Here is a 25,013-nt window from a genome sequence, read left to right on the forward strand (position 1 = left end):
TGAGTCTCCCAGTCTATATCCGGCAAATTAAAATCTATGATTGGCTGACAGAAGCTGAGTGCACAGTGCGATCTCGATTTCAGTGCTTTGGAAGCTACTGTACTCTGTGCAATTCGTATTTATACTTTCGTAATACAAAAATATGCAGTATACATGTTGCCGTGCATTAAAGAAGTTCTACACCTGTGTTTAAAAACCCTCACCATTAAAAGGATTGATACATTTTACAGCTCTGACAGAAAGTATATTGTCACTTAAGACAGAAATAATGTACTTTCACCCAGTGTATAGTGTATTTTCACCTTTATAACTGGGAAATTTTGGAATTTTAAGTTTTTATCTGAAACCTCTCTGTGTAACAGTCTTTTCGTTGTACCAATCTGCAACTCAACGTGTCACGTGTCATCCTCACAGTGAGTAGCAACCTATCCTTTTCATAATTTTACAGCATACAGCAGTTTGACTTCTTCTATAGCTCCTAAATATTCACTGTGTACTGTGGCTTAACTTCAATTCACACTCTTCCAGTTGTGTACTGGATGTCAGTATGGTACTACACTTCTGCGGATACTCTGTTCAGAATCCCAATGCTAATGTATTTTAGATATTCATCTAGCCAAAATTAATTTCGCTATCTTCAAAGTGTAACAGTGTCAGAGTGACATTCTTAGATACACACAGTATTTGAAGTATCCTGTGAAAGTAAATACCTTACAGTTATATTGAAAGAATTTGTGACATGGCAGTTTACGAGACAGTCATTAAACAAATAAGTATGGGGATGAACTTGTTATTGTGGATATATATTTTGCAAATGGTGTTGAGTATGCAACATAATTTTGGTAGTTATAGCATAGGCAGAACAGTTAGAGGAGGCAGTAACTAATGGAAGATTTTGTGAAGTTGTTGTATACCATATACTTGACCTAAGAAATACATAGCAAGTTCATAATTTGTAAGTTCATTAAAGTTATATCCAAGATGATAACCTGGCCATTTGTCAAAATCGAAATAATAAATTTTGTCACACTAGATACAATTAATAAAAGAGCATAATTTGTTTCAAGACTCATTAATGCATTATTTGATGTGTTTTGTAAAAGAAATGTCAAACTAATAGGTGAACTATCATGAGGATTCTTTAATGCAAAAGTATAAGAAAGTAACTGATTAAAAGGTCTTACTTTTGTTGACTGTTCTAGAGAATTGGTCCACTTCAGGTTTTTAATTCTATGCAAGGTTAGAAACATTAATTGTATTTTTGTTGATTATTTACAGTGCAATCGTTTGCTGAGGTGGTGTCCCTCTCCAGATTGCAACAATGCAATCAAAGTGCAATATGTGGAAGCCAGGCCTGTAACATGTAAGTGTTCACACACGTTCTGCTTCGCATGTGGCGAGAACTGGCACGATCCTGTCAAATGCCACTTGCTGCGTAAGTGGATAAAGAAGTGCGATGATGACTCAGAGACTTCTAACTGGATAGCAGCAAACACAAAGGTTAGCATCTATGTCCATATCTATACTCTGCAAACCACCATGAAGTGCATGGCAGATGGTACGTCCCATTGTACCAGTTATTAGGGTTTCTCCCCATTTCAGTCATGTATGGAGTGCGGGAAGAATGATTGTTTGAATTCCTGTGTGTGTGTGTGTGTGTGTGTGTGTGTGTGTGTGTGTGTGTGCAGTAATTATTCCAATCTTATTCTCACATGTGAGTGATACATAGGAGGTTACAGTATATTCATAGAGTCATCATTTAAAGCCGGTTCTTGAAACTTTGTTAGTAGACTTTCTCAGGATAGTGTGTCTGTCTTCTAGAGTCTGTCTGTTCAGTTTCTTCAGTATCTCTGTGACAGTGTTCCACTGATCAAATAAACATGTGACCATTAATGCTGCCCTTCTCTCTGTACATTCAATATTTCTTGTTAGTTCTATTTGGTACAGGTCTCACACACTTAAACAATATTCTAGAACCGGTCACACGAGTGATTTCTAAGCAATCTCCTTTGTAGACTGATTGAACTTCCCCAGTATTCTACCAATAAACTGAAGTCTACCACATGCTTTACCCACAACTGAGCCTGTGTGAACATTCTATTTCATATCACTACAAAGTGTTACACCCAGGTATTTGTATGAGTTGACTTTTTTTGTGAAGTACACATTTTTATATCTTTGAACGTTTAAAGCAAGCTTCCAATGTTTGCAGCACTTTGAAATGTTATTGAGAGCCGACTGAAAATTTATACAGCTTCTTTCAGGAGATTAGATATGAAGTTGTTGCACTAAAATAAATACTCAGATAAGAACTCTTGCTGAGCTATTTGACATATTAACTGCAGATTTCATACAAAGATAACAATTTGCACAGTGCATTAGGAGTTCACACTCATCGCCGTAACTAAACTTCCAATTGCTGCACTCACCCTACACTTACCGAGTAACAATGGTGTGAGAAGTAATAACTGCTCACACTGAGTACAAAAGGTGTGGAATATTCTTGTTCACTTTCCATGCTCACATTCTTCTTAAGAATATGTGCATGTGTACTGTATAAAGCCATATGAATAACAAATTTGGTAAAGGCAATATGTACTTACTGTGAAATATTTGAAAATATGTGTGGGACATTGTGCATTGTAAGTAAGGAGTCTGAACTGAAACGAAAGTGGATACATGGGAAGCAGCTCTCACTCCTCATTTAGAAGGGTGTCTGGCTTATAGAAGGCAATAAGACCAGTGATGGGACATTGGCTGCTGGACTCACATTTGGGCAGACCATGGTTAAAATCCCCCTCCAGCATTACTGATTTAGATCTTCTTTGGTTTACATCAGTCAGATGTAAGGATGATTCCTTTGGAAAGGAAGCTGACATCCTAGCCCCATTGTAATCCTATGCAAGCTTCTGCTCCATCTCGAATGACCTCATCGTCAAAACATAATCTTCCTTTTCCTGTGCTGAATCTTGCATTTTGTTTATTACATGCCACTTTCTATATAATATTTTGAGAAACAAAATTTGACATGGATAGAATACAAAATCTTTCATATGGAACTGTAGTAGGTAAGTCACCTGTTTTAAAGAACCAGACAAAGTAAGAAGTAACTTGTAACACATTTTGGCAATTATTTTCAGGAGTGTCCAAAGTGTAATGTCACAATTGAGAAAGATGGTGGCTGCAATCACATGGTTTGCAAAAATCAGAACTGTAAAGCAGATTTTTGCTGGGTGTGCCTAGGTCCTTGGGAACCTCATGGATCTTCATGGTAAGTTCTATCACCATAAGTACCTGCAACTAATTCTCTGTGAACTAATGTGTTCTGGATATCACTAACATTCATTAGAATACAAGCAGTATCCATTTTTCCATTAAGTGATTCTAGTCACAGTAAAATTATTGACACTCACATGTGGATAAAATCACAATTGATAAAATATGGCATACTCAGGAGATTGAATTAGTTGTGTAGCTTTTCTTACTTAAACTATCTCACTTTAATAAGTAAAAATGCAGTAAACAGATACAGAATTATTTTGATGGAATTTAACAGTATAATGAAAAGGATAGTTGCTACTCACCATATAGCGGAGATGGTGAGTCACAGAAAGGCACAATAAAAAGACTGTCACAAAGTTAGCTTTTGACCAACAAGGCCTTTGTGAAAAGTAGACAAAACACACACACACACACACACACACACACACACACACACATTCGCACGAGTGTGTGCATGTGTGTATGTTGTTTTACTTTTCACAAAGGCCTTGTTGGCTAAACACTAACTTTCTGTCCGTCTTTTTGTTGTGCCTTTCGGCAACTCAACATCTCAACTATTTGTTAAGATATATTTTTTTTCATTTTTTAAATTATTAATAGTGTGTTCTCATTTCCGTGCCTATTTCACTTACATTACCCATTCCAGTACTTACTTTTTTACAGTGTTGCTATAGATCACTTCAGGGTAGTTCCTTAAATAGGCCATGGATGCTTCCTTCCCTAATTTTTACCCATTTGAGGTAACTTTCTAATTGCCATAGTGCCAGTGGGGCTTCTTTCATTACCCCCTCTTCCACACTTGATAGCTTCCTCCCCCCACCCCCCACCCGCGCGCGCACACACACACACACACACACACACACACACACACACACACACACACAAGCGATTCTACAATTAATTTCTCAAAGTTTGTTCATGTGCCGTGTCTTTGCCATATTCTGTTGTTTGCGATTTGGTTTTACAACATTACATCATTCCAGTATCTTCCCTAGGCTGTTTTATTGAAATAAAAGTTAATTGTCTGTTTATTGTATTATTTCGCCCTTTGTTTCTGTAAGCTGTTGAGTGTTTCTGAGATGTGCTGAAAACTTGCTGTTGAAGACCATTAGTAGGTTATGAGATGTCTGTTTTAAGTACAGTATAACCCCGCTTTTACGTTCCCGGAATTAACGTTTTCATGCCATTTACAACATTTTTTATCGGTTCCATCAAATTTCCTATGCCCACAATGTTAATTTGCACCTGATTTTGCATCAACATATTTATAATTTTCCTGTGATTTACGTATTACGAAAAAATATTTGTGGAGAAAATATGATGCTGCTATAATGTTGGCTGTCCAGTAGTGTTTACAAATATTAAATGGTTAAGTTTCTTGACACCAGTGCACTCTATTCAATGGATTTGAACGGGTAAATGAGTAAAAGCTGTAACAATTATTTGTGCCGTATCTCCTGCCGCTACCTAGCTCTACTTGGCGTGGTGGCTGATGGGAGTAACTAGGTTCATTCGAATGAAGATATCATGACCAATCTCAACCATTTTTGAACTGTCTCTACGGCGCAAATGGAGTTTCGTGATTATTGTGATCGTCGTGACACCTTTCTCGAACCATATTTAGCGTGTTTCAGCGTATGGCCACGTGGAGCGCTAGTTGACACTGTCATTCACTTTGTTTTGCTCAAATGTTTTTAGTGTAAACACAGTGCCGCTTATGTATTGTATTCATGCTGAGCAAAATGTGTTTCAAGAATTTATTGTCGTTGTCAAGTACAGCATTTATGTATGTATTTTTTGTGATGATACACACAGACAAACAATGTCAGTGATAGTTTGTGCACGCGTGTGTGTGTGTGTGTGTGTGTGTGTGTGTGTGTGTGTGTGTGGTTTTCTACATAACTGATGAGGCACAGTAAGTACCTGATAACCTTAAAAAGATGGGTACAGTGCAAGAGATGCAGAATAACACTATACAAAATATTTATTTACATATTTGCACTTGACAACAAGAAAAAATTCTCGAATTGTGTCGTGCTAAGCATGGAAAAATATGTAATTAGTGCAGTATTTCATTATTTAAATAATGAATGACAGCTGCAGGCTTTCCAAAAACATCGATTATGACATTTGAAATTAAGTCAGATGTTTCCATTTCCTAAGCAGTTATCAATTCCAGTTACATTAGCTGTTTTTATTAGATAATAAACCTTTATTTCATCATAAAAAAAGCCCTGGCAAGTCTTCTGATGCCTGTTATATACTTACATCATACATAAAGTACAAGGGGCTATCCTATACAAACTTTTACAGCAGAAAACATTATTTCCCACATTTTACATTTTCACACATTTTATACCATTTTTTTGAAGTCCCTTGAAAAGTGTAAAAGCGGGGTTTTGCTGTATGCTGCAGGTCTTTGCCAGCAGTGCACAGATTACAGCTTTTTGAGAAGAGCGGGGATAAGAACAAATGGTATTGTCAGACTGGCTTTGAACTTGGATATTGCATGATGAAATTTGGCTGGAGAATCATAGGTGTCAAACATGTCTGGGTGAATAAAAAGAAATAAGTAGTATTTTGCATAAGGTGGAGTTTGAAATAAACCAAAACTGCAGGTGAGGCCATGATAATTTTCTGGTAAGAGTTACCTAATGCCCCACACTCATCGATATTGATGTGAAAACATTTATTTTCTCTCCTTCATACTTTCTTATACAACAAAATACCATCAGATTGCTAATAACAACAAGCCTAACAGTGCATAAACAGTGCTAGAGCCTACAATGGATAGATCGTGTCTGTATGTGTTTGTCATGAAGTATTGGTTTTGCCTGTGACATCTTTGGACCAATGTAGGTGCATGTACATGATTATTATGGATTAGCCTTGTGTAAAAGCTATAAATTGTGTAGGGTGGAAGCATTTTTAGTGAAGACATTGATTCAAGTGCAGTTGTGAAGAGCTTTTGCAGCACTAATAGTACCCAAAGCAAGACAATAAAAATACTCACAGGAATAACAGTGAAACTCAGTATTAAATTAGCAAATTACTAATTAATGTAAGATACTGTGTCATATAAGTTGCAAATATGCTCAGAATTATGAAAAGTGCAGCAGAGGAAAGCTCGTGTCAAAAGGAATCTAAAACACCTAAAAGGTCCAGAACCGAGTAAATGTGAGAGCTATGTTAGTGTTGAAAAGGAAATGGAAAAACTGCGCAAAGTGATTACGTAGCTGGTCCATCAGGCGTATAGCAGTCAGCAACAGTCCAAACTTGTGATTTATCTAGTCTGCAACCATTGTATCAATAAGATTGGTAACTAAAGTAAATATTAATATGAGAAACCTGTCATAATTTTACCCTGATGTTTTTGTGAAAAATCTACACCACAGACCTCGGCTGCATATGCAGGACTTTTTAGTTTGTGCAGTTTTAGTTTTTGTAATGAAAATTGCATTAAACAAGTCACTAATATAGATATCAGGCTATGCTACAGATCAGTCTGTTACCAGACCCGTACTTCTCATCTATGTCAGTCATTGATGTAGTAGACATGCAACTGGGCTGTCGCTTTCCATATGTGTATATTGTCACACTTCCAACTGTTTTGCTAGTATTCTCTTGACACATAGCAGCCTTTTGTCTGAAAAAGCAAACTATATTTCGTATGAAAAAAAACAAGATATGTTGTTTGGTAATTTGTTCATTTACTCATTCTGTGCTCCCCTAATTTGTTCATTTACTCATTCTGTGCTCCCCTTCCTCTAATGGATTCAGTGTGTTTATATATTATAGTGTTGAAGCATTTTCTTTTTCAACTGTTACTTTCTTATGTTGGCCTTTGCATGTAATTGCAATTATTTACTTTTTAATGTAGGTATAATTGCAATCGCTATGATGAAGAAGAAGCAAAAGCAGCAAGGGATGCTCAAGAAAGGTCACGTGCAGCTCTCCAACGGTACTTATTCTATTGTAACCGGTACATGAACCACATGCAGTCTCTCAAATTTGAACACAAGCTGTATGCCTCAGTGAAAGAAAAGATGGAAGAAATGCAGCAGCATAATATGTCATGGATAGAGGTAAGTTTTTATGCACTAATAATTTAACAGTTTGCAGATGAAATGCTGTGTGTGTGTGTGTGTGTGTGTGTGTGTGTGTGTGTGTGTGAGGGGGGGGGGCTGTAGATTTGTGATAAAGACCCTGCAATATCCTCAAGAACTAAAGGAAGTAATTAAAGAAAAAAAGGCACTATGAAGTGTAAAAATCATTTACTCTTCAGTGAAAGCTATTAAAGTTTGAAATGAAGGTACACATAATGTGAAAAGAATTATGAAGTCAGAAAAGACTTCTACACAGAGTGAGGAATCAATGGGATTATTGTCAGTTCCTAGGTTTAGCATTAGTGATTGTTTCATCTGGGCAAAAGACAGACAGAAAAATGTATGGCTAAGGATGTGCATATAATGTAAAGAGAAAAGGAAAAGTCACTTTCAGCTAAAGACGACTTGCATTGTTTGGTGCACTATCATCAAGATGACGTGCACACCTATTAATCTGATTGTAAAAATTTAAAAGATTCATAATGTGCATATTAAAAGTATCTGTCTGCTCTCAGAATTGTGTCTTCCACACCCCCATACACCTCTACCACAATTGCCTTTTTATTTTTCCTCTTTTCTTTCTCATTTATCTCTTTATCTTGCATTTCTTTACCAAATTTAATCCTTACCGCTGATTTGCCATCTTTCTGCATCTCATTATGAGTTATGTGGGATTTGAACATCAGCTGCCATAATCCATTATTATTTTCGAGGTCTTTTCCTGCACTTAGTCTTCCCTACACCACTTGTGAATCTTTTCATGGACTTCCCTTTTCACCTTAATTTCCTAATGATAATGAAACTTTCAAGCTCTTTCATTGTTTTTGGTTCTGTAGAGCCTATTCCAGTTGTTATTTTAAAAGCTCATAAGCTGCCTTCTTTTGTTGCATTAAACATGTTCCATGTTTAACAAAAATGAAAATATCATATCTGTTTTAAACAAACTAGTAAAACAGAAGTATAACAAAACATTAAAAGGATAACTGCATTGTCAGTATTATAAGCAACCACAGGAAACGAAATGGTTACGACCAAAACTGTGACAACCATTCGGTTCCCTGCAGTGTTTCCTTACAAAACATTAAAAGGATAACTGCATTGTCAGTATTATAGGCAACCATAGGAAACGAAATGGTTACGACCAAAACTGTGACGACGATTCGGTTCCCTGCAGTGTTTCCTTGTGTATGACTGAGCGAGGTGACACAATGGTTAGCTCACTCAACTCGCATTTGGGAAGGCAACAGTTCAGACCTGTGTCTGGCCATCCTGATTTAGGTTGTTCGTGATTTCCCTAAACTGCTTCAGGTAAATGCCGGGATGGTTCCCTTGAAAGGGCATGGCAGAGTTCCTTCCCTAATCCGATGGAGCTGATGACCTCGTTGTATGGTCCCCTCCCCCAAATTAATCAACCAACCTTGTGTACGGCTAACATTTGGTACTTCAATACACACTGTATCTCTTTAGATAAAAATCTACAAAGTAAGACGCTATCCTGTTTTGTCTGAACAGTTAAGTTACTCTCAATTATCACCATCATTGCAGGATGCAAATGCTGTAGCGAAGCTGGAGAATGTGCATGCTCATGACACACAAACTTTTGATCCTCGACATAACCCATCCCCCTCCATCTCTCTTTGCTTATTGCAACACACACACACACACACACACACACACACACACCATCATTCATTCTCACCCACGTTCCTGTACGTTTTTAACATATTTCTATGTTGTTTCATGCAGTTTCATTGTAATTTTGCATATTTTTATGTATTTGTGCATATTTTTACATGTGCGTGCATATATGTGCTTATCTGTGCGTGTTTGTGTGTGTCTTCACATGTTTTTTATGCTTCTTTTTGCATCTTTTCGCTTATCCAGCTCCTCTCACAACCATAAACACCTATTTTGCCCATTTCTGCATCTTTCCCATTTCTTTACACCAGAAAAGTATCGCTTTCTCTGGCTAAAACCCAGTCCAATATCCTGTTTCTCAAATGCTGCCTAAACCTTGGAATCTCTCCAAATGACCTAACTGTAAAGATTCCTCTCTCTGTATCCCACCCCTCCATTCACAATGACCTACACCTTTTCAGATTCCATCAATCCCTGGCCCTCACAAACCTGGTACTGTACAAACACTTCTCCATGGCACAGACATCCCAGAACTACCTCTGCTCCCACCACACGATACTACTACTCTGCAATCCCTACTTCATACATCAATCCATGAAATTGAATCCCTTGCTCTCCAGCACCTGGATGAGCATTCTAGACAACACTTCCGTAAGTTATCCAACTTGCTGAAATCTTACTGCCACCTTGGGGCACCATTATCCAACCCCCATTGTACCCACAGTGTTCCCCCCAGGGGGCCCACAGTCCTTTTGTGGGTACGTGTGTGGTGCGCACGGGGCCCCGAGCTATTGCAGTCTCCTTTCCTTTCCAGGCTGCGTTCATGTCCCTGTTCCTCTCCCTCCCTATCCTTGCTCCCTCTTTTCCCTCTTAGTGGACTTCTTTAGGTCGACCTGGCTGTCCTCCTGGCTTTGTTTTGGTCTGTGCTATTTGTTAGTTTGCTGTTCCCATCTCCTTTTCAGCGTTGTTTTGGTCCCCTTGGGTTTGACCTCCATTTCCAAAATTTTTCATTCAGTGTGAGCAATTTGGGGATGAACTCCCTACCTTGCTTCCATGGTACAGGTTTCTCTCCCCCTCCCCTCCCCTTTCCCTTTCCCTTTGCACCCTGGCCTCCCTCCTGCTAGGTTACCAGCTTGGTACCAGTCCATGTGGTGGGGCTGTTAAGTACCCACTTTGCTGAGCCCCCTGCAACCACAGGGATCAAACTGCTAGTACCCGAGCTGTTAACACCTCGTGTATGCCCAGGAGTCGATGCTCATCACTTTGGGGCACCATAACACCCGGCAATGGCCGCTGTGCCAGACGGTCCTTGCTGTGGCTGGGTGGCACCCACCGAGTGAGCCCCTGATCAGAGTGGGTGGTACTATGGCGGACGCCTTGTGCATGAAGCGACAAAAGCTTCACTATTCTGGCCATTCTGTGGGCGTCTCTAAGAGTGGTAGGAGATGTGACACTCCTTCTTCTGATTCTTCGGCCTTCCCCTCCCTGGCCACCCCCTGGAGGAGGGTCAAGCTTGCCGGCTTGGGTTGAAACCTTTCCCCCGGTACCTTGTTTGTACCAGGATGGATGGCGGAAGTTTTGCCACGACCAAGCCTTTGTTTTTCGTGGAGACTATTGAAGATAAGTATGGTGAAGTGGAATCAATGAGTAAAATGCGGTCCAGTGCTTTGCTCATAAAGACATCTTCAGCTGCCCAATCAAATGCCCTGCATGCTTGTGACCGTCTTGGTGACGTCCCAGTCTCCCATCACGCCCCACCAATCTTTGAACTTGGTACAGGGCATTATTTTCCACCGAGATCTTCTTCTCCAAACTGACGAGGAGCTCCGTGCTAACCTGGAGTGGCGAGGGGTTCGTTTTATCCGCCATGTGCAGCGAGTCCCTCCAAACAATCGCACCGCTATGAGCACCTTTATCCTGGCCTTCGAGGGGGATGTTCTCCCAGAGAAGGTCAAAGTAATGGTGTATCGGTGTGATATAAAACCTTATATTCCACTGCTGATGAGATGCTTTAAATGCTTGTGGTTTGGACACATGTCTTCATGCTACACCACTGATCCCCTCTGCATTGATTGTGGGTGGCCACTCAATGAGGGGAGTGCCTGTGCTCCGCCACCAGTGTGTGTAAATTGTCATGGCCAGCATTCTCCAACGCTCGCCTGTATGCCCGGTGTTTGTGAAAGAAAGAAGGATTCAAGAGTACAAAACCTTAGATCGGCTCACCTACACTGAGGCTCGTCAAAAGTATGACCAGCTCCATCCCGTGTCTGTGACTTCTACTTTTGCTTCAGTTACGTCCATTCCCCATCCTACCCCCCCTCCTCTTTCCAGCCCCACCCCATTCGCCCCATGCCTTCAGCCTCCTGCTCCCCCTCCCCCTTCCCCTTCCCCTTCCCGTCAGTTCCCATACCCACCCCTTCGGGTGCTGCTCCCCCTCCCCCCGCCGGAGAAGTACTCCCCTCCGGCAGCTGCCGGTCCTGGAGCTCCCTCCCAGGGCTCCTCTTCGCGGCACCCTCCTGAAAGGTGAGCTACTGCTCCACATCGGCAGCGCGATTCGCGGCCAGTGGGCACCAAGATTACCTGTTGTAATTCCGTGCCGCCTCCGCTGAAGTCTGCACTTCTGTTCCTTCCCAAGAGAAGAAGCAGAAATGCAAGAACAAGGGAAAGGCCCCTCCGGTACTCACTGAGGTGCAACCTTCCCCTCCTCCAGTCAGTGAACCAACAGAGTCTGACACCACCTATATGGATATTACCCCATCCCTATCGATGACGGATGGCAACTCGGCGGCGTGACTGACTCTGGTCCCTTCACTTCCTCTTTGGACTCCAGCTTGAGAATCCTCCAGTGGAATTGTAATGGGTATTTGCGTCACCTTCCAGAGTTGCAGCCCCTTCTTTCCTTCTACTCTGTCACTTGTATTGCCCTCCAGGAGACCCATTTTGTCAATTCTTACTCACGTGCCCTTCATGGGTTCCATGCTTCCTGTCAGAACCGAATTGGCCCTTTACGGGCTTCTGGTGGTGTCTGCACCTGCGTTCACAAGGATATTGTTAGTAAATGGGTTCCCCTCCACACCACTCTGGAAACCATTGCTGTCAGGGTCCATCTGGCCACTCCAATCACAATCTGTAAGCTTTACCTCTCACCTGACAGGCCGCCCACATCCGATGCCCTCACCACCTTTCTTAACAACTCCCTTCTCCCTTCCTGCTATTAGGGGACTTTAATGTCCACAACTCTCTTTGGGGGTAGTGATACGACTACTGACCTGGGCAGGACAGTTGAAGTTCTTCTGGCAGGGCTTGACCTCTGTTTACTAAACACAGGCGCTCCCACACACTTTAGTATGGCGCATGGCACTTTCTCTACCATTGACCTCTCCATCTGCAGTCCTGGCCTTCTTTCCTCCATTCAGTGGGGAGTCCACGATGACTTATGTGACAGTGACCATCGACCATTATCCGGTTGTTTTGACCTTCCTTCAGTGTCTCCCTCCCAGAAGGGCCATATATAAGGCTGATTGGGGTGCCTTCTCCTCTGCTCCCGTCCCCCTTGTATTGCCACACGACAGTGTTGAGGAATCTACTCAGACTTTGACTTCTGCCATCCTTTCAGCAGCTGTTTCAGCAATCCCTTCTTCCTCGGGTTCCCTACGCCGGAAGATGGTCCTTTGGTGGACTCTGGAAATTGCTGTGGTCATAAAAGACAGCCACTGTGCTCTTCAACACTTCAAGCAGCACCCATCTACAGCTCTTCTTCTGGTCTTTAAACGACTCCGCACCTGGGCCCGCTACCTAATCAAGTTTCAGAAACGGATTTGCTGGGAATTATATATAGCTGCCATAGGTCCACACACCCCCTCTTCACAAATCTGGGTGAAACTCAGGCGAATTTTTGGCCACCGTCCTCCCACTGGGGTTGCAGGAATTTCTGGCATGGTGTTGTCCTTACCAATCCAGACTTTGTAGCAGAAAATTTCGCTCAGCACTTTGCTCAAGCTTCGGCATCGGATCAGTATCCGACCATGTTCCTTCTCCTGAAAGACCGCTCAGAACGACTGCTTTTATCTTTTGTTTCTCACTGCTCGGAGCCATATAATGCTCCATTCAGCGAGTGGAAATTTGCCAATGCCCTCGCCATTGGTGGCTGGCCACTATCGTATACTGTGACCCTCTTCAACCATCTGTGGACTGAGGGAGTCTCTCCTACCCAGTGACAGGAAAGCATTGTTGTTCTGGTGTTGAAGCCAGGGAAGCCGCCTCTTCAGTTGGATAGCTATTGCCCAATTAGCCTTACAAACACCCTCTGCAAGCTCCTTGAATGCATGGTGAGTAGGCGGCTGTTTTGGATAGTTGAATCCCGCGACCTTTTGTCATCGACTCAAAGTGGTTTTTGCTATGGCCGCTCTACGGTGGATAACTTGGTCCACCTGGAGTCTGCTATCTGGTCGGCTTTTGCCCATAGGCAACACCTCCATGCAGTCTTCTTTGATCTGCATAAAGCCTATGACACCACCTGGTGCCACCACATCCTCACCACCCTTCACAAATGGGGCCTTCGTGGCGCTCTGCCCATTTTTATCCATAACTTCCTTTCTTGTCGCTCTTTTCGGGTCCAGGTTGGCCGCTCCTACAGCACAGCACTCCCCATCGGCAAGAAAATGGGGTTCCACAGGGTTCTGTGCTGAGCGTCCCTCTCTTTCTCATAGTCATTAATGGTCTGGTGACAGCTGTTGGGCCGATAGTGTCCCCCTCTTTGTATGCTGACAATTTTTGTATTTACCTCACTTCCTCCATAATGGGCACTGCAGAACGCTGTCTGCAGGGGGGAAATCTGCCAGGCGCACTCATTGGCTCTCTCCCATGGCTTTGTCTTTGGCGGCCAAGACGTGTCGTGCATTTCTGCTGTCGCCGTACAGTCTGTTCCCATCCGGAACTGTTCCTCGATGGCCAGCCCCTTGAGGTAGTGGAGACCCATTGCTTTTTGGGTCTGGTCTTCGATGCCCGGTTGACATGACTCCCTCATCTTCGCCAGCGGAAGAGGACGTGCTGGTCCCATATTGGTGTTCTTAGGTGTCTGTGCAATACCACCTGGGGTGCAGACCGCTCTGTTCTCCTGCGATTGTATCAAGCGTTGGTCCAGTCTCGTTTAGACTGTGGAAGTCCTCTGCGTCACCTTCGACGCTGCAGATACTAGACCCCATCCACCACTGTGGGATCCGACTTGCGACTGGTGCCTTCTGGACTAGCCCCGTACTTAGCCTTCTTGGAGAGGGAGGGATTCCACCACTGCGAGCTCTGCATCAACAACAGCTGATATCTTATGCAATCCGCATTACTGCACCCCACAGCACGTTAATTATGGCCTCCTTTATCCAGACACGGAGATCACCCTGCCACAGCAGCGGCCACGATGTGTGCCTACCATGGCTGTCCACATTCAGTCACTCTTTTGTGAGCTCCAGCAATTCCCTTTACCGCCTCTCTTCTCTGCTCACGCACGTACCCCTCCTTGGTGCGTCTCCCGGCTGCAGCTCTGTCTTCATCTCTCAGTTGATTCAAAGGATTCTGTCCCTCTGATAGCTCTTCATCACCAATTCTACTGTCTCCTCAGTTCATTACAGGGTTCAGAAGTGATTCATACTGATAGCTCCATGGTTGCTGGCCACACTTGGTTTGCTTACACCTATGCGCGATGCACAGAACTTCATTCCTTGCCAGATGGTTGTAGTGTTTTTACTGCAGAATTGGTAGCCATCTTGGGCGCACTGGACCGTCTCCGCTCCTGCTCAGGACTATCCTTCACCATCTGTAGTGACTCATTGAGCGGTTTGCACACTATCGGCCAGTGCTTCCCTCGCCACCCGTTGGTTCTCACTATCCAGGACTCCCTTTCTCTCCTTGCTCAATGTGGATGCTCGGTGGTTTTCATTTGGGCCCCAGGCCATGTTGGGATTCCTGGCAATGAACTTGCCGATCGACTGGCTAAGTTAGCTACTATCAGGCCATCTCTTGCTTTTGGCATTCCGGAAATAGACCTTCGCTCGGCATACGTTGTCAGGTTTTGGGCTTTTGGGATGCAGAATGACACACTCTTTCTTTGCCAAGAAGCTCAGGGCGATTAAGGATTCTACAACTCCGTGGCGGTCCTCCTCCTGGGCCTCTCGCAAGGCCTGCGTCATCCTATGCTGGCTCCGCTTCGGCCATACTTGGTTGACTAACGGTTATCTCCTCCGTCGTGAGGCCCCCCCCCCTCCCCCCCTCTGTGTCATTGTGAATCGATGTTGAATGTGGCTCACATCTTATTGGACTGCCCCAACATAGCCACCCTGCGTCAGACTTTTAGCTCCCCCAAAACTCCCTACCAACTCTCCGCCAAATCCAGAGCCAAAACATTCTTGTAACACTGTCTTAAGCTTTCCTCCAAAACCCTCAGCTCCACAGATGTTTCAGTCATATCCAAAGGCAGCCCTATACCCAAATTTAACCATACTATACTTGTCAAAGACGTACTCTCCTTCTCCCGATCCTTGCAATGGAAGCTCTTCTTTGCTGACATTCGTTGCAACCAAAACCACTGTAATTCCAACATTGCACCCTGCCTTTTCCACTTCATAACACCACCCAACCATGATCCTTGCCTCCCACCTAATCACCTGCTGGTCACCTTCCAGGAATTTCTTACCTCCAACTTAGCCTCGCTTCCTTCCCAGGCCCCTTCCACACAACACCAACCTTTCAGTAGAAGAAAGAGCAGTCATACACAACCTCAAAACAAATCCTGACCTAATCATCCTATCTGCAGACAGAGAGTCTACCAGTGTTGTTATGAATCACTTGGCAGAATGCCTCCAACAGTTGCCTGACTATTCCACCTACAAACTATCAAACTGATCTTATCACAGAAGTCCAACACAAACTCCAATCAATTCCTGCTTAAAATCTTAGGCCCTTCCCAGAACATCTCCCCTGAATTCATTTCCCTTCTCACCCCTATGGCACCCCACACACCCACCTTCTACATGCTGCCCAAAATCCATAAACCCAACAGTCCTGGATGCCCCATTGTGGCTGGTTATTGTGCTGCCACTGAAAGAATTTCAGCCCTCATTGACCAACACCTCCAACCAGTTGCCCATAGTCTAGCTGCCCACGTCAAAGACATGAACCACTTTCTTCGCTGACTCTCCACCACCCCGACTCCTTTGCCTCATGGATCCCTACTTGTCACTGTTGACGCCACCTCCTTGTGCACAAACATCCCTCATTCCCATGGTCTACCACTATTGAACACTACCTTTCCCAATGGCCTTCAGACTCCGGACCCACTACCTCATTCCTCGTACTCTTTACTGACTTTATCCTAACCCACAACTACTTCCCATTTGAAGGCAAGGCATATAAATAAATCTGTGGCACAGCCATGGCCACCCGCATGGCATCCTCCTATGCCATCCTTTTTATGGGCCGTCTAGAGGAGACTGTCCTAGCCTCCCAAACATCAAACTCTTAGTCTGGTTGAAGTTCATTAATGATATCTTCGTGATCTGGACCCTTCATTCCTCCACAACCTTGACACCATCACATGGTGGTACTCAACTCAGCATTCCACCTTCCTAGATGGTGAGCTCCTTCTGAGCTCCTTCTTGCTGATGGCTGCATCCACACCTATGTCCACATTAAACTCACCAATCACCAACAGTACGTGCATTTTGAAAGCTGTCATCTCTTTCACACCAAAAAATCCTTCTCTTACAGACAGCCCGGTCACCTGGGAACATTGTATCTGCAGTGACAAAAACTCTCTTGCTCAGTATACTGAGGGTCTCACCAAGGCCTTCTGACACAGGCACTATCCCCCAGATGTAGTCTGCAAACATATCTCCCGTGCCATTTCCTCTCACACGCCCAATCTTTCCACCACCCCAAGAACCAGACTCATAAGAGTGTCCCCTTCAGCCAGTACCACCCTGGACTGGAACAACTGAACCACTTCCTTTGCCAAGGCCCTGAAATGAGACATCCTACCCAAGATACTTCCCACCCCTCTATCACCCACCCTACCTCCACAACATCCCTTCCATCTCTATGCCACCCCCAATGTCACTCTCTTGCCACAAGGATCATATCTCTGTGGAAGACCCAGGTGCAAAACCTGCCCAATCCACCCACAGAGCACTTCGTATTCCTGTCCTGTCACGGGTTTATCCTACCTCATCAGGGGCCGGGCCACATATGAGATCAGTCATGTCATTTACCAGCTTTGCTGCAATCATTGCACAGGTTTTTATGTTGTTATGACTACCAAACACCTGTTCACCAAGATGAATGGGCAGTGCCAGACTGTGGCCGAGAGCAGAGTAAATGTGACGCAACACGGAGTTGAACATAACTCACTTGATTTCAGTGGCTGCTTCACTACCAGAGCCATCTGGATCCTCCCCTCCATCACCATCTTTTCTGAACTGCGCACTTGGGATTTATCCTTACAACACATTCTCCACTCCCATAATTATCCCGGCCTCAACCAATGGTAATTTACTGTCCCAACCCCCTCCACCCAACAGTTTCCACCCCCTCAGTCCTGTCACCACCTCCCCATTCTCATCTCCGATACTGTTTATTTGCAGCTCTCTGCCAATGCATCCACCTGTCTTTCCCTGCTCCTTTCTGTTTTTTTTTCCTCCCACTCCGTACCCCACAACATCCTGAAACTGTGCCAGTTGGTGGTCCAGTCCCTGCACCCTTCACCATACAGCATTCGTCTCTCTCCCCACCCATAGACTACCATCACTTCCCCTTTCCTGCCCCCTCCAAATAGCTGCTTCCATCCCACATCATGTTGTATTCTGGCCGAAGATGCTGGAGAGTTGGCGGTCATGTGTGCATGGGGTGTGTCCTTGCTTTTGTATATGAATGGCTTGTGTCTGTTTCTTTCACTGATGAAGGCTGTGGCTGATAGCTTCAAGCAAGTGTCTTTTAATTGTGCCTGTCTGCAACTTGATGTATCTTCCTTACGGTAAGTAGCAATTTGTCTTTTCCTACATTGTTGAAGATGCATGTTAGCTAGTTTATGGTATGCACTAATTTATTGAGTGCAGTCCTTGCCCTGATGCAGTTTTCATATCTATAATTTTTAAAATTGTCTTTTATAGTTCATTTTCCCCATGAAAAAAATTAAAATTGCTCCCCCCCCCCCCTCTCTCTCTCCTCTCTCTCTCTCTCTCTCTCTCTCTCTCTCCCTCCCTCCCTCCCTCCCTCCCTCCCTCCCTCCCTCCCCCCTCCCTCCCTCCCTCTTCCTCTCCCCCTCCCCTTCTTCCGTTATCTAAAAAGTACTGTCCATTTTTTGTTAAAATGAATATATTCTCTTCATTAAAGTTACAAACTACTCAGTGGAGCTTATTACATTTTTTAACCAATACTTTCCAAGAAAACCAAGAACAGTGAAGAGATAATTATTGATAGAAAAAGTACCTACACGGTGTAGTGGAACTATCCTTTCAACATTTTTGGTCTGCACTGCAGATGCAACAGCAGCCAGTTTATACACTGATCTCAGTTCGATACTTGCATTTCCCAGCAGTGTGCTATCATCGACTGACTCAGAGGTTCGACTTTTCATTACTCCTGTCCTTTCAGACTTCACAGTCTCTCTCTCTCTCTCTCTCTCTCTCTCTCTCTCTCACACACACACACACACACACACACACACACACACACACACACACACAGTTTTAATTTGTTACAAATTTGCATTAAAAGAATGTGCACATTATATTTTATTACATGTTAAAGAAAAGACGACCATAATTACTGCATAAAATGTCAAAAATTTAAGAGCCCAGAAATTTCTTACTGTGATAATAGCTTAGATTTCATTGCATTGTGTGTCTCCCATATGATTTGACTTAACAATAGGTATATGTATGTGTATATTGTTCCAGGTTCAGTTCTTGAAGAGAGCTGTCGACATCCTGTGTCAGTGCCGCCAAACTCTGATGTATACATATGTATTTGCATATTATTTAAAGAAAAATAACCAATCGGTTATTTTTGAGGTACTTATTTTTTCACTTGTATATGATAAATGTCATCTGTTTTTAAATTTGGGTTGTCATTAATTAGCGGAACTCTGTGACTTAGTTGTTTGCTGTGTTAGTCTTAGAAAGAACATTCCTAGTCCAGAACTTGGCTGATCTTTAATACAGTTTCACATCTGTGTGTGTCAGAAAAGCACAACCACAACTAACTTCGTTATGTAACTCTTTTTTTTCCTTCATTTGAAAAAGCTGGTTCTATAGGCAACAAGATGGCAGTTAGCTATGGCAGTCGCACAAATAGTTCTGTTTTCTACATTTGAAACTCTAGATTTTCTTTAGTGAACAATCTCCTACATCCAGGACACATCAGTCTGAGTTCTTTGTACAATAATGATAATCTGGTGACTAACAAGAATTACATTGTACTTACATATGGTATTAAACACTGAACATATAGTTTGGTGTAGGGATGTTGTAGTATTCAGTAACTAATTAATCAAAGTGTATGCTAAGTTCTCTTAAAACCTGTTTACTTCTTCCCAGGATAACCAAAGGGATTTGGAAAGTGCCACAGAAACATTATCAGAGTACTTGGAGAGAGATATTACATCTGAAAATTTGGCAGACATAAAGCAAATAGTCCAGGATAAATACAGGTAGGAGAACCGCTAAAAGTTTGTTGCAACTTCTACTAAAAATTTCAGTAGATACTGAGCTGTTGTTAAACATAATAAATTCCCTCACGATGTTTCCTTGTGTTAGTTCTGCAAGGTAAGTTTGCTGTCTGTGTAAGTGAAAATCCCTTAAAGTCTGCAGGAAAACATTCTGCTAGGAGGTTGGTATTGACACACCTCCTCAGTACCCTTGAGATGACTAAGTAAACCTGTCACGAGGTGTGCAGCTTATTTTGAACTTAACAGATTGTTCAGTCAAACAGTGGAAACTCTGGGTTGTAATATCAGTAATATAAGGAAAATGTGGCAGGAAAATGGAAGGCCTAGCAAGGCAAGGTAAGGCCGGGGAGGGGGGGGGGGGGGTGGGCAGGGACTAGAATGCCATTAGGCATAGCACCAGATAGCTGTGGGGCAGGGAGGGGGGGAAACGGGCAGTGAAAAAGGAGAAGAGCAGGGAAGGGGAAAGATGGGCAGATGCGATGGCAGAGGGTGGAACACAAAGAGGGTAAGGGGATGAGAATAGGGAGGAAGTGATCACACAGATGGGATGGACACTGTTAGGTGGAGGGTGCAGGGACTGTAGGTTATGGTAGATTGAGCCCAGGATAATTTTGAGAGCGGAGAATGTGTTGTAAAGATAACTCCCATCTGCACAACTCAGAAAAGCTGCTGGTGGAGGGGAGGATCCAGATGGCTCAGGTAGTGAAGAAGCCATTGAAATCAAGCCTATTATGTTTAGTTGCATGTTGTGCCACATGATGGTCTGCTTTGCTGTTGGCGATGACTGTTGATACTGGTTGATAGTCATAACCAATGTAAAAAGCTGTGCAATGATCGCAGCAAAGCTGGTATATGACATGGATTAGCCTGTGACAGGACTGGATAGGAAGTGTTGGCTGGGTGTATCGGGAAGGTCTTGCATCTGGGTCTCCCATGGGGATATGATGTGACTCCCAATCCCAATCCCTTGCTACAGTTCAATGTCTTACTTTTTTCCTTGTTCATAGTAGGAAACATTGAACGTTTTTGACAGAGCCTACTGGATGTCAACCCTGTGGTTACAAATTGCTGGAATAGGCTGTGAATGTCAGAATAATATCTCACCACCTTTCCAAAGTAACCATGTTACTACTCTACTCTTGGCTTTCCTTCACAGTTAACCCAATTGGTGCCATCTTGATACCACTCAGCTTCACAACTGCAAATACTATTAGGCTCTCAAATACGCTGTTGTCTGACATGCCCAGATGATAAGTGGATAGCGTTGCAACCAGTTTTGTATAGTACCTAATTTCAGCAATCAGTTCTTAATTTCATAATATTTTCTGGATGTATTGCTGTTCTGTGGATTTTTGCCAAATTTATGGAATCCATTGAATTCATCTATTGTAATAGATACATTCGAGTCACAGGCAGGCCAATGAAAAGATGTTAAACATTTAAGCTTTTGGACATAAAGTTATTCTATGAAAATAGAAAACACACATGCATTCACACAAGCACAACTTACACACAAATGGCTACTGTTACTGACTGCTGTGGCCTGACTGCGGACTGCAACTGCGTTTGATGTGAGCTGCAATTTGAGGTGGGTGGTGAGGGCATGATGCAGGGAGGGGGAGGTTTGTGCTCCCAGTGAGCGCATGGTCACATGGTGGGGCAGGATAGGGCAGCTAGGTGGAGCAGAGTCAGAAGGACAGGACCGAAGGATACCTCGTAGAGCGACTTCCTGCCTGCACAATTCAGAAAAGCTGTTGTTGGTAGGAAGAATCCAGATGACACAGACAGTGAAGCAGTCATTGAAGGGAAGCATGTTGTGTAGGGCAGAGTTCAGCAACTGGGTCGTCCAGCTGCGTCTTAGTCACAGTTTTTCGGTGGTTATTCATGCAGACAAACAGAAATGACTGTCTGTATGCCCCCGTACAGGTCCATATTTCGCTTACATTTGTAGTCCTTACACTAAATCTATGTTGATGGCAGTAGAATAATTCTGCAATCAGCTTTAAATGCCACTTCACTAATTTTTTTCAGTAGTGTTCCTGGAAAAGACTGTTGCCTTTGCTACATTTGAGTTCCTGAAGCATCTCGGTAATACTTGTGTGTTGATAGAACCTGCTGGTAACAAATCTAGCACCCTTCCTCTGAATTGCTTATATGTCTTCCTTTAATCTGACCTGGTGGTGAGCCCAAACACTCGAGCAGTACCAAAGACTAAGTTGCATCAGCATACTATATGCGGTCTTGTTTGCAGATGAACCACACTTTCCAAAAACTTTCTAAAAAAAAACCTAAGTTGACCATTTGCTTTCCCAGTACAGTCCTTAAATGTGTGGTACATTACACATTGTTTTGCAAAGTTATACCTGGATACTTAATTGACCTGGCTGTGTCCAGCAGCACACTACTAATGCTGCTTTCGAACATAATGGGATTGTTTTTCCTACTCATCTGCATTAATTACATTTTTCAGATTTAGCACTAACTGCCATTTATCACAAAAAATAGAAGTTTTGTCCAACTCATCTTGATCCTCCTACAGTCACTCAATGAAAACACTTTCCCATACACCACAGCTTCATCAGCAATCAGTCACAGATTGCAGCTCATCCTGTGTGCCATATCTTTTAGCTATATAGCGAATAATAGCTGTCCTATCACACTTCCCTGGGGCCATGCCTGATGACACTTGTCAGGTATAGATTGGGGAGTGTTATGCCATCAAAACTGGTCCCAGAGACAGGGAATCGTGTGGCATTGTTCTGGATGTCTTGTCCGAAAATTATCTTGAGCAGACCTGAACTTATCGAATCAGTTAACGGAGAGGAAGGTATCAGTGATCATAAGGCTGTGACAGCATCTACGATGCTGGGTCCTGCAAGAAATGTTAAGAAAGGCAGGAAGATATATTTGCTCAGCAAGGCTGACAGGATACAAATTTCAGAATATTTGGTGATGAGGACGCAGATGTGGAGAACAAATGGAAAAAATTCAAAGGCATCGTTCAATATGCCCTAGACAAGTACGTTCCGAGTATGGTTTTAAGGGATGGGAAAGATCCACCATGGTTTAATACCCGTGTTAGATAAGTGCTACATAAACAAAGCACACTTCATCTCAGATTTAAGAGAAGTAAAAACCTAGTTGACAAACAAAAGCTGAACGAAGCGAAAATGAGCATAAGGAGAGCAATGAGAGAAGCACTCAATGATTTTGAAAGTAAGGCATTGTCAACTGACCCGAGTAAAAACCACAAGAGATTTTGGTCGTATGTAAAATCACTAAGTGGGTCAAAAAATCATCTATTCATTCTCTCAGAGACCACACTGGCACCGAAATGGGAGATAACAGAGAGAAGGTCGAAATACTGAATTCGGTCTCCAAAAGTTGTTTCACCGCAGACGATCGTTACACTGTCCCTCCTTTCAGTTGTCGTGTGAACGTTGAAATGGCAGATATTGAGAGAGCCGATCACGGAATTGAAAAGCAGCTACAGTTGCTTAGTAGTGGGAAGGCATCAGGACCAGATGAGATACCTATAAGGCATCAGGATCAGATGAGATACCTATAAGATTCTATAAGGATTGTGCAAAAGAAATTGCTCTACTTCTAGCAGTAATTTATCACAGATCGCTTGAGCAATGAAAGGTACCTAACGACTGGAAAAAAGTGCAGGTCGGTCCTGTTTTTAAAAAAGGCTGTAAGACAGATCCACACAATTATAGACCTATATTGTTGATGTCAATCTGTTGTGGAATTATGGAACATGTTTTATGTTCAAGAATTATGACGTTTTTTGAAAACAAACACCTCCTTTATAAAAATCAACATGGATTTCGTAAACAGACATCCTGTGAGGCTCAGCTCGCTCCGTTCCTCCATGAAAACCACAGCGCAGCGGACAATGGCGGTCAGGTTGATGCCATGTTCCTCGATTTCAGTAAGGCATTTGACAACATCGCGCATTGCCATTTGCTAAAAAAATATGAGCTTACAGAGTTTCGAAGCAGACTTGCGATTGAATTTGAGACTTTCTTGCAGTTAGAACTCAACAAGTCACTCTTGACTTAACAAAACTGACAGCTGTAAAGGTAATATCTGGAGTACCACAGGGAAGTGTGATAGGACCGTTGCTGTTTACAATATATATAAATGATCTGTAGAAAGCGTCGGATGCTCTTTAAGGCTATTCACAGATAATGCAGTTGCCTACACCAAAGTGGCAATGCCAGAAGATACTAAGAATTTGCAGAACGACCTAAAGAGAAATGATGAATTGTGCAGGCTCTGGTAGTTGACCCTGAATGTAACATATTGTGCATACATAAGAAAAGAAACCCACTATTGTACAGCTGCACAATTGATGACAAACAGCTGGAGACGATTTAACTATCCAGAGCTATCTTAAGTGGAATTACCATATAAAACAGATAGTGGGAAAAGCAGACACAAGACTCAGATTCATCGGAAGAATCTTAAGGAAATGTAACTCATCCACGAAAGAAATTGCTTGTAAGGCACTTGTTCGCCCAATTCTTTAGTATTGTTCATCTATCTGGGATCCCTATCAGTTAGGACTGATAGAGGAGATAGAGAAGATGCAACGAAGAGTGGCGTGTTTCATCACGGGATCTGTTATATGGTGTAATGTGTTGGCATCCTCTTGGGTAAAATATTCCAGAGGTACTTCCCCCCCCCCCTCCCCCCCCTGCAGGTGTGGATTTCTGACTGGGGCCTGCATGGGAGAATCACATCACCAGGAAAAAAACTAAACTGGTCCTCTATGAATTGAGCATGTACTGTTAGAATCTTTAATCAGATAAGCAGGTTAAACAATTTAAAAAGGAAATGGATAGGTTGAAGTTAAATATAGTGGGAATTAGTGAAGTGCAGGAACAACAGGACTTCTGGTCGTGTGAGTACAGGGTTACAAATAGAAAGTCAAATAGGCGTAATGCAAGAGTAGGTCTAAAAATGAGTAGAAAAATAGAAATGTATGTAAGGTAGTGTGAACAGCATAGTGAATGAGTGCCATGCCCACTATACAGTAGTAAAAGTTTATATGCCTACTAGCTCTGCAGAAGATGAAGCATTGAAAGAATATAGGACAAAGAAAAATCAATTATTGATAAAATTATTTAATTATCTAAAAACAAAGATGATGTGACTTACCAAACGAAAGCGCTGGCACGTCGATAGACACACAAACAAACACAAACATACACACAAAATTCTAGCTTTCGCAACCAACGGTTGCCTCGTCAGGAAAGAGGGAA

The 25,013-nt window shown here is 42.9% G+C and overlaps 1 protein-coding gene across 3 annotated transcripts in view; it reads left to right on the plus strand.

The window, feature by feature from the left end:
• The window catches only part of LOC126199300 (E3 ubiquitin-protein ligase ariadne-1), a 92,322-nt gene that overhangs the window by 59,877 nt on the left and 7,432 nt on the right, over positions 1-25,013 (plus strand). For all 3 annotated transcript variants that reach the window (XM_049936135.1, XM_049936133.1, XM_049936134.1), the window contains exons 6-10: positions 1,279-1,500; positions 3,141-3,271; positions 7,163-7,367; positions 18,971-19,084; positions 19,610-19,722. In XM_049936135.1, coding sequence (XP_049792092.1) covers positions 1,279-1,500; positions 3,141-3,271; positions 7,163-7,367; positions 18,971-19,084; positions 19,610-19,722 — 785 coding nt within the window. The remainder of the gene's footprint in view (positions 1-1,278; positions 1,501-3,140; positions 3,272-7,162; positions 7,368-18,970; positions 19,085-19,609; positions 19,723-25,013) is intronic.

This window comes from Schistocerca nitens, chromosome 8, assembly GCF_023898315.1.
Source record: "Schistocerca nitens isolate TAMUIC-IGC-003100 chromosome 8, iqSchNite1.1, whole genome shotgun sequence".
Classification (NCBI taxonomy): domain Eukaryota; kingdom Metazoa; phylum Arthropoda; class Insecta; order Orthoptera; family Acrididae; genus Schistocerca; species Schistocerca nitens.